Source organism: Ursus arctos, unplaced genomic scaffold (assembly GCF_023065955.2).
Source record: "Ursus arctos isolate Adak ecotype North America unplaced genomic scaffold, UrsArc2.0 scaffold_18, whole genome shotgun sequence".
Lineage (NCBI taxonomy): Eukaryota > Metazoa > Chordata > Mammalia > Carnivora > Ursidae > Ursus > Ursus arctos.
The window spans coordinates 55,540,644-55,551,248 of NW_026622852.1; the positions used below are offsets into that span (position 1 = coordinate 55,540,644).

At 57.7% G+C, this 10,605-nt stretch overlaps 1 protein-coding gene across 1 annotated transcript; it reads right to left on the reverse strand.

Annotated features, from left to right (window-relative positions):
- Window positions 1-5,557: 5,557 nt before the first annotated feature.
- On the reverse strand, window positions 5,558-6,126 carry QRFP (pyroglutamylated RFamide peptide). The gene has a single exon (XM_026514361.4). It carries the CDS (start codon window positions 6,124-6,126, stop codon window positions 5,716-5,718), a length of 411 nt encoding a protein of 136 aa, XP_026370146.1. The 3' UTR covers window positions 5,558-5,715.
- Window positions 6,127-10,605: the final 4,479 nt, after the last annotated feature.

Consider the following 10,605-nt stretch of genomic DNA (forward strand, 5'->3'; position numbering starts at 1 on the left):
GCACATCGCACTGGTCTGTACTTTCTCCCTGTTGTTCAGAGCTGTGGTGCCTGTGTGCTGGTGGGGGTCCCTGTTTCCCTGAAGGGGGGCTGGAGGCTCCGTGGCGGGATTGCAACACAAATCCTCCATCTTCCTCAGCCTTCCAAAAGCAGTCTCCCCGTCCCGGCCTCAGGCCCTTCTTGTGTCCTTGCCACTGATTTTGCCGGCAGCACTGGGAGTGGGCTCTGCCACCGGAGGGGCCACATCTGACTGGTGTGGCAAAGGAGGAGGAGTTCAGGGGCTGTGTTAGCTGTCAGGCTGTCACAGCGTCACTGAAATGGGGAGGAGGTGTCCTGGACTCCACTGGCCTGGAAGTGTTAGTCCCTCCACGGGTGTGCTTTTCTCCTCTGCCTGTGACCCGCCCCAGCGCCCCTCCCCCTCTGGCCCCCAAAGCATCCCTTTCTCACTGTGGTCCACACGCCCCATGTCTTATTTCTCTGTGTACAGGTGGAGGGGCGGGGGTGCTGGCCTCAGGGTGATGGAAAGGCCACCTGGCGGGCTATGGCCTCTCCCAGCCCCCCACCAAGGGGACCGAGGGGGGCACATGCGGCCGTTTCCTCATCTGGGCCTCCATTTAGCGCCAGCTGACAGCTTGGAAAGTGGAAGTCAGGGAAGTAAGTGGCGCTCTCTGATAATGATACTTATTACGCCTCAGACTTGTCAGCGGGTACAGATCCTGCTCACGAAAGCATGGTGAGCAGCACGGTTCGGTGCAGGCTCGGCGGTGGCTGTGCTGCACGTCAGGCGGTGGGGGTGCGGACATCGGCCCGAGGCGGGGGTGGCTGGGACCGCGGAGCGCACTCACGCCGAGGGGCTGCAAGACCTCCTCCCTCGTTTCACGGAGGCAGGAACGGAGGCCCCAGCCGCACTCTGTCTGTGGTTGAACCATAACTAGACACCAGGTCTCCTGGGTCCGGGGCGTCTCCTCGAGTGGCAATTCTCGAGTCAGAAAGAAGACTGAGTGACTACAGTGACAGCCACCACCGATGGCTGCTCGTTCCATGCCAGACATGGGCCGGTCCCGGAGTCTTCACAGCCGCCTCTCCAGCAGAGCGCATTATCCCATTTTCTTGACGCCCAGCCGTGAGGTTACAGCTAGTCACAGCTTGCGCGTGGCGTCACGTGCCAGTCACCGTGGCAGCTGTGCCCGTGGGAAATACAGGTCTCAAGAATCCTGTGTGTGTCACCCAAGCTTCCGTTCTGGAACAGTGGTTCTTAACCTTTGTTAGGCCACAGAACCCCTTGAGAACTTGGCACACCTGGATCTAGCCCCAGGCGAATGCGCAGAGGTGCACACACCCAGATCCTTGCGAGGCCTGCCCTCGATGTCCAGAACCAGGGAGCAGGGTCAGGCCTGCCAGCAGGGCCAGCGGCTGCTGTCGCTGTCGTCAGAACGAAGTTCAAGCTGAAATGTCAAAATGTGGAAGAGCGCTGCATGGCGGTGTGCTCTCAGAGCGGGACATGGGGCAGTGGGGACGAACAAACCTGTTGCAACGCGGTATACACGAGCCAAACGTCATGTTGAGCAGAAGCAGCCAGACAGCCAGGAGTGATGCCAGAAACTTCCATCTCCTTAAAGCAGCACAGCTGGTCTGTGGTTTGGTGTTAGAAGTTAGGACAGAGGGGGGCGCCTGGGTGGCGTAGTCGTTAAGCGTCTGCCTTCGGCTCAGGGCGTGATCCCGGCGATGTGGGATCGAGTCCCACATCAGGCTCCTCCACTGGGAGCCTGCTTCTTCCTCTCCCACTCCCCATGCTTGTGTTCCCTCTCTTGCTGGCTGTTTCTCTCCGTCAAATAAATAAATAAAATCTTTAAAAAAAAAAAAAAAGGATGGAGGGTCAGGCCTGGTTGGGGTGCAGGGGAGCTCGGGGTGGGTGGCGCAGATAATGCCCTGTTTCCTAGTCTGGGTCATGCTGGCTAATGGGTGTGTCACTTGGGGACAGTTTATTGAACTGTACAGTCAGAACTGGAGCACATTCTCCACGTGTGTCAGATTTCAACGAGAGGGTTTTTTAAGATTTTATTTATTCATTTGAGAGAGAGCAAGAGCATGAGCAGGGGGAGGGAGGGGCAGAGGGAGAGGGAAAAGCAGCCTCCCCACTGAGCACGGAGCCCGACGCAGGACCCGATTCCAGGACCCCCAGATCATGACCTGAGCCAAAGGCAGACACTTCACCGACTGAGCCCCCCAGGTGCGCCTCAATGAGCATTTTCTTAAAATTACAGCTCACGTGGGTAAGTACGCTACAGATACGCTGTGTGGCCACGTGAAACTCTCACTGCTTAATGAGGGAGGTTCTGTCCCCGTCTTCATTTAACATGCGCGGAAGCTGAGGCTCAGAGATGTGAAGCCGCTTGGCCAAAGTCACACAGCACGTGCCACCGTCCACCTACTATGCTGGACTAACTTGTTGGCAGTGCAGATGGCCCCAGCACGACCAGCAGAGCGCCGTGCTCCAGAGTCTGGCTCTTCCTCCTACCGTGGAGTAGAAGCAGTCAAGAATTAACCTGGCCCAGCTTCCCCGGTGTCAGGATATGTTACAGGAGGCATGCCCGAGTTGAGTGTCCTGGGGAATCGATTTTTGAATGGTCTCGGCACAGAAGGCATCAGGCAGGACAAGACTGACCAACACGGTGTCTGTCCATGCCTGCCCTCACCCCTGATGGCTCCCTGCTCGGAGGGTGACAGCATCTTTTCTAAGTTGGGGTCTTCAGTGGACTCTTGTCATTCAGTGTCTCTGGCTCTGGGACAAAGTGAGGACGAGGTGGCGGCTTGTTTACAGCAGCCGCCTGATGGCTCGCTGCCCCATGAGCCTCTTTCTTTCTTAAATGTTTTTATGAATATTGCAAACATAGGGGAAAATATAAGCAAAAATATTCCCCAGCCAGTTTAACAGCTAAATGCTTTTAGATCTGCACCCCAAGATGAAGGCTTTTTTTGTGTCTTGTATAAACACAGTGAGAGGATACAGACAGCTCCCAGGCGCCTGGGCTGGAGGGGACCGCATGGCTGCGCCAGGTGGAGTGAACCTGGACTGCTCAGGGGAGCTTCATCTGTGCTTGCGAAGTCCATGCTTTCCAAAGAGCCTCACCTTCACTAATCTGGAGAATGATCTCCCCCACCGAGGAGGGCGCGGGGGTGGCGTGACAGGTCCCCAAACCTCAAGCAGGCCTCGCTGGGGTGGGGCGAGGGTTAAGGAGGAGATGTAGCCAGATAGGGCAGTGGATGTAACAGAGGGATGCCCTTAACAGTCGTTTAATCGTTTGCATTGTCAGGGTTATTGAGTGCGAATGTACAAGCAACTGGAAGGAATAACTTTGTTGTTGACTGCTGTTGAATGATGAAAGCCTAATGACAGGGTATCCACTCCTCTGAAGGCCCTCCCCCCTTTTCTTTATCTCTGATTTCTCTGAGGTTAATCTCATCCCACGAAATTAAAAACCAGCCAGTATAGTCCCAGAGTGTGTGTAAACACACGCAGGAGTTTCTCAGCCTCGGTGACCTCCAAGTTCTTGTAATTAGTGACCATGGAAGCGGCTCCTTTTATTCTAAGAATAGAAATTGGCAAGTGAGGCTCACCAGGGAACCTTGCTGGAGGGCGTTCCTCTGCCCTTGGCCTTTGGTGTGTCCTGTCTCACCTGGTCTTTCCACAAGCCGGTTCCCCGGCTTCTCTGTGTGTGAATGAGCGAAGAGAGGCGTGATCCAGCAAGCTGGCCCCAACCCCCACCCCTCCCTCCACAAAGTGGAAAGGAATGAGCACAGACTCGGGTGAGAGCCTGGGCTGGGATTACACTTCTGCACCTGGCCACCCTGTTGACATCTATTCTCAGAGCCAGAGCTGTCCTTTAGGGACACGCCGGGACTCATTTTCTTGAGGTTTGCCCTCTGTGGTTTGAGGGCTGAGTGTGTCCCTTTTTTACCAACAGACGAAGACCCCGGGATGTGTTCCCTGTCAGACTGTCCATTAGCAGGAGGCATCCGGGCTCATCCCTTCCCTGGACAGTGGTGGAGGCCAAAGAGAGTATGACGTGCCTCCCAGACTCGGCATCACTGTCTGGCCCCTCTCCAGGTGGGGCCATGTGCCCAGGCATAGGGGAGAAGCTGTGAGGAGCTCCAGAAGGCAGCTCACTTTAACGTAAGGTGATGTTCTGATTCCTGTCTTCCTGGCCCATCCTGCCACCCAATTTCCGCACTCCCAGTCAGCTTGGCTCTTTTGTGGCTCAGATCTGTCACCCCTTAATAAAGTGGCTTTCTGGCTGGCGGGGATTGAGAGCTGCTACCGGGGAAGGTAAGTCACTAATAGAATGGAAAACACTGTGAAATGCTCCGAGGTGCCAAGCTGGGCCCAACCCAGTGTGGTTCTAAAAGGCTAATAAAAATCCACCAATTAATTGTGACAGCTCAATGGAAAATTATTCAATTGTGAACAGGGCCAAGCAGCAGCTGGAAAGGAGGAGGGGAGATGTTGCCATAGTAACATCAATCTAGGTTCTCATCTCAGCGGTCGAAGCCAGCCTGGGAGCGAGCAGCATCAGGCTGCCGTAGCTGACACGGGATGGGAGGCAGGACACAGCAGAGCGGCGTTTGAACAAGAAGCTCTGCCTCGCCCCGGGCCTGCAGCCACTCCGGGCTGAGCGCTGGCCTCCCCTGGGGGTGAGAACTTGTTTTCAGAATGCTCTTTGCTTTGAGAAAACCAGAGAAGGAGCAGTCAAGCGCAGGAGGAAAATACACCCTGTGTTGTGTTTCCCTCTACCTTCGACCGTGGGTATGTTACCAACTGCCAATTAAGGGGACGCTGGGACAGGTGTGGATACAGGCAACACGATTTCCATCTCCCCAGAGTTAAGGCACTGGCAGCTCAGGAAAACTGAACTCCTAGGGCACAGAGGACCTGTAGGCAAGAGTCAGGTGAGCGTTCCATTATGGTTTTGCAGTTACAACTTTTATTTCAAAAGATACACACAACACATTCATATTCCGAACATTTGAAAGGCAACCTTGCTCGAGCAAAAACGTATTCCTTCCTTGTTCATCTCCCACTAGGCTCCTGGCTTGGCAAACATTGTACCGCTGAGGACAGTTATCAGAAGGGAATGGTCAGCCGGTTCTGAATGACATCTCGACACGACAGCGGGGTTTTCTTGCCAGAGGGATCTCGTGTTAATGGGATGGAGAACAAGATTTTTTTTTCTTAAACTTTCAGAACCATCCTCTGTACCCGGTGGGACGTGCCCTCTCAGAGTCACACTTCGGATCTCAGCTACAGGTGTCAATCTGGAGACTGTCAAAACTTTGATTACCCCACTGTCATCATCAGCCCACCTACCTACGCAGCCAGCCCTGCCTGTCCACATTCATGGCCCAACAGTGGACACGGCTGCCGGCCACGGCTGCGGACCACTGGGCCAGGGGACGGGGCTGGGACAGTTACAGCAGCACAGTGCTTTCTTCTTCTCCGGGAGGCAGCTTGCTTTGGGGCCACCTCCTTTTTAACGCCGTCCGGGTCTTCGCCTCGGCAAAGTTGGAAATCAAAAGCAAGCACCCACCTAAGTGACCCTACTGCTAAGAATTCATTATAATAACCCCCACACCTTCCTAGTATCCTGGTCTTTCAGGCTCAAGGAGAAGACAGGAGCGGGAGTGGTAGCAGGGAGGGTCCACGGATGCCCCGGCCCCCTCACCGCCGGCCGAAGCGGAAGCTAAAGCCACCTTTTTTCCTGCTGTAAGTGCTGAGCTCCTCGGCCAAGGTCCCTAACGGGCCACTGGCCTTCTCGCCATCCGCGGGTAAGAAGCTGGGAGCCTCGCTGCCATCATCCTGCCGCCCAATCCGGAACCTGAAGCCAGCGCGCCGTCTGCCCGACATCTGCAGCTCCTTGGCCATGACAAGCAGGCCATGTGGGTGTGGGGCTCTCAGCCACCGGGAGGAGCCCCGCGGGAGGGGGACGCGGTGTCCCCCGGACAGATCAGCCCAGCTCATTCCGCCTCTGACACCTCCCATGGTGGCTATGGGCTCTTCTCTGTTCAGTGGAGGAAAGCAGGCACCCAGCGGCAGGAGGAGGAGGCAGGACAGGGCATGAGGGCTTATCATCTGGCCCAGAGGAAAGAGAGGAAGAAGTTACCGGTAGGCTGCACGCGTGGGCCTTGCATGACAACTTGTCAACAGTGCTTCCCAGGGCCTGGGCAGCCATCAAAGGCTGGTGGCTCCACGGAGCCCAACTTGCAGGCAGCTCGAGGAAGTGTCACTATGCTGGGGGACAGGCCTTTATTTTCCTAGCAGGCTCAGGAGCTGATTGTACCGATTAGGCTGATTCTCTCTCCTGCCGTCCCCTGCATCTGACGGCCCTGGCAGCTTAGCCCTCAAAGACCCCCACTGCTGGGACGGCTTACAGCCACGCTCCAGCGGCCCCCGAGTGCTGGGCAAATTTGGGCTCATTCTTTTTTTATTATAATTATTGACTCTTGGGCCGTATCGTCTCAGAGCCACAGGGTAGAAAATTCATAGCATCAATCTCTCTTAGTTTTCAACTTGATAATAAATGGGTCTGGCTAAGCTGTGTCGCTGGACACGCTGCTCATGTCTCTTTAACATGGAAACAAGTTGCTCCCGAAAGCAGGACACGGATTTGATGTTCCTGGCCTAACTCAGACACCCGCCTGGGGAGGAGCATGTGGGTATGGCCGGGCTGTCGGTGATCCCTACAGAGCGCTGTCTGTGTGCACGGCCGTGTGGCCTCTTCACAATAAGCTTCATTTTAAGACCCTGCTCGTCCCATGTTTTCAGGCAAGAAGACTGTCCGGAAGGCTGAGAGGTTGTGCCTGGGCCACACAGCTGGCAATGGAGGCCCTGGGATTCATGATTCTAATGGCCAGACAGCTTCCTGGCATGCCAGGCCGGTGGGCAGAGCTTCCCGGCCCTGTCCTGCACCGTCCTCACAGCCCTCCCACAGGACGGTCTTAGCCCCTTCCACATGGGACGCCATGCACAAACAGGTGACTTGCCCAGGATCTCACAGCGTTACAAGTGACAGAGCTGGGATACAGGCCCAGTCTAAGTGACTCAGAATCACTACTCTACCCCACGGATGGCGGTCCGGGGGCATTTGAAACAGAAATAGAGCTTCCCAAAATGCCCCTGCTCTGGCAATAATTGCTCATTCCCTCTTAAAAGAAGCCTTTTTGGTAATGACCATGGTGAGTCTGAGCGAACTGTTCCTCTGAGGAGTAGAACTGAGCCTAGAAGAAAGAGCTGGTTCTGGAGAAGAAGCATGGGCTCCCCAGAGCTCTTTCCAGAAATGGCTCCCTTGAAGACATTTCAAAGTGAACTCAGCCAGAGGGCTTTAAAAAAAATCATAAAAGCAGCCCTCCTCCCTACCCAAATCCAGCCCTTCTAACTTCCATCATTTCATCCCCCGGGGCTGGAGCCAAGTCTGGCCTGTGTCGGGGAAGCCTCTCCATCAGGGCCCCAGGTGGGGGCGGAGTGGGGGGGCTTTCCACCTGGTGGATGACTGCACCTAGGGATGGCCTCTGGGTCTTGGGAAAGGGTGCACTGATGAATAGAAGGAAGTGGCTCCTGTCCCCTTTTGGGGGGTCATGGACCCCTTCAAGAACATGGTGGAGGCTTGGGACACTCACCACCAAATATTGGGCCCCAGCATTCAGGACGTGGCAGGGGAAGCACAGGGTGGAAGACCAGGGCCAAGCCCTCGAGGCCAGCTGTGGCCAGTCTGGGCTGCAAGAGGAGCTGTTGGTCTCCACCTCTCGGGCCCACGCAGCTCCTGACCTGGAAGAGGGCCCCAGCGAGCAGGGCTCCTGCTAGGGATGGAGCGGCTGTACTCACCGTGCTTTGGGCTGCTCCCCGGGAAGCCTGCTGGGCAGGGCGCCTCTGGGTTCTTGTCTGGGAGGTGTGGCTCCTGGGTTCTCCTGCTTTATATAGGCCCCCTGGGTGGACGGCCGCTCTGCGATCTGATTGCCGCACATTCCTGACCCTGGGATTCCATTGGGGACAGCGGTGGTGAAGGCTGGGGCAGCGCTGACTGCGCTGATAAAAGACCCGACACCAACAGGATGTGGTCTGATGAGCAGAGCAGAGGGAATGCCCTTTGCCCAGAGGCCTGCCTCATTTGGAGGAGAGCGGGCAGCATCAGTAACTATAAATCACAGGCACAGACCCTCAACCCCCTGGACGAGGCGTGGATGGCACACCCACCCTTCATCCTAGCGGTCCTGCCTTTCTTGGGTCTGCCTCACTCTTTGAAGAAGCGGGGGGGGGGGGGCGGGGGGCAGTGTCCTCACCTTACCCGCCCATCTGCTCCCGTGGGCTCAGGAAGTCAGACACCTGTGAAGCCAGCGGTTGCCTCTCATTCCCTCACTCCGGTCAGCTGGGAGTCATGTTAGGCGCCATGGTTCACCAGCTCTGGAGCCTCGCGGGGGCTGAGCCAGGCAGCAGGAGGGCTGCTTCCTCTGGGAGGGAACGTGGAAAGGGTTCGGAGCCCCCGGCCTGGCCGAGCCCCTCTCAAGCCCATGTCCCCAGAACCACAGTCGATGTGTTCCTTAGAAGGGAAGCCTGGTATTTCCCACCACCACCACCCCAGTGTCTGTCTGGGTGCCTGACACCTGCTTGGGAAAGGAAGGACACGTCCGCAGACGTTTTCAAAACTCGCCAGCTCTCCACCCGGTGGCTGACAGCGCCTCGCTCTCTGAACCTCAGCTGAGATGGCTCATGCCGCCTCTCGGCCATGGTGATGGGTCACGGAGAGAAGCTGTTCGCCCAGGGTGGGATTGGGGGGTCATGGCCCCAGTTCTTCCCACAGCTGGCGCCCACGCTGGAGGCCAGCAGCGCTCATCGCTCCCAGCCACTCAGTCCCGGGGGATTTCTCCCCAGGAGCGCTCTCACGCTGGCATGGGGAGTATCGTGCCCTGTCACCTGCACTGTCTGCCCGTGGTGGAGCATGGCATTGGAGGGGCAGCCGTGGGCCCACAGTGCGTTTGTGCATGGCCCCCTCTGGTCCAGGCACGGCTACTGGCTGGGCATCTGTGCACATCTCAGGGTGCTCACCCCATAGTTACTCACTCTGCCTGCCCTGGGATCATGGAGCAACCCTGGGGTCTGCTACAGTTACGACGGTCTGCACGGCTGAGCCCAGAAGAGGTGCCTGGTTGGGTCGAGTGCCCTGCAGAGTATTCTCCCAGCACTGGCCATGGTGGGAGGCAGGCGCCCATCACGGGGGAAAGCATCTGTCTGGGTACCAGCGCTCTGGCTGGTCCAGCAGCCTGCAGCCCCAGGAGCCCCCTTCCCCTGCCTCTCCTGTCCTCCCATCCCGCTGCCCGTGCCTGGGGACCCAGCACTGTATCGGAGGAGCACCCGTGCGGAGACCAGCCCAGCCAGGCCCCCAGCCTCTACTCCTCGCTTGGCCTGGACTTGCCTCCACTGACAGCGAGCAGGGCAGCGAGGGCAGCAAGTGCTGCGTGAGGCTGCAGCCACTCTGGTGTCTGGAGGGAGCTGCTCAGGCGGGGCTGGGGGCAAAGCACGGAGGGCTTCCCCAGTCTCCGGGGCCCTCACTAGATCACCTTTGCCTGTGCAGTGCTGGGTGTGGAGAGTCACCCCACCATTCACACAGGAATAGAGATGGACTCGTGGGCACTTCCTCGCCCTCGCAGACCTGCGATAGGGGCTAGAAGACATCCGCCTGCTGGAGGAGGGGGAGACTGAGGCTCAGAGGGTCCGAGCCCTTGGCTGTGCGGGAGCGGGCCCAGCCCCCGTCCCGCACCCTCTCCAGCCCCGTCTGCAGCAGGAAGACTTGGTTTCCTTTGGTCTTGTCTGGAAAGAGCAGGGTCAAGAAAAGGCAGTGTGGATTGACGCTGGGCCTCTCCACGGGCGGGTGCGGCGGGGGGTGGGGGGTGCCCGAGTGCCAGCCAGAGCAGGTGAAGAGCCGGCTCCGTCCCCGGGGCAGGGCCGCAGACGGGACTGGCGCGTGTGCGTGTGAGCGGGGAGGGGCAGGGCTGTTTCATCTCCCTCGTTCGCGCTGGTCGCTGGTGACGCTAGGGGCTGATTATGATGGGGTGTGGCCTGCTGTGGGTCACCCCCATGCCTCCTCTGTGCTTCAGTGCCTGTGCTCTGTGCAATTTCCCAGGGACAGCTGTGGAGAGTGGGGAGGGCAGGTGTGGGCTTAAACCCTCAGGGCCACCCCACATCCCCCAGGGAAAAGCTCCACTTGGCTCTTTGGCGCACTGAGCTCCAAGAGAAGGTTCTGCTGTGAGACCCACCACTGACCCAGGTCCCGCTCAGGACTGCTGCCTGCTGCTCTGGGAAGAGGCTGCAGAAAGTCCTGAGTCGTGGGGCCTGGGCTGGGGGTGGGACAAGGTTGGGGGCGAGTAGCCCACAGATTCCTTAGCCCCAAGTCATCCTGGACCCTGCCAAGTGCCCCCCAGAACAGCCTGCCCAAAAGATTGTCAGGTTATTTTTTTAAAAAGAGTTAGGTATTTATTCAGAGAGAGAGAGAGAGTGCACACGTGCGCAGGGGGGAGGGGCAGAGGGAAGGGGAGAGAGAGAATCTCAAGCAGACACCAT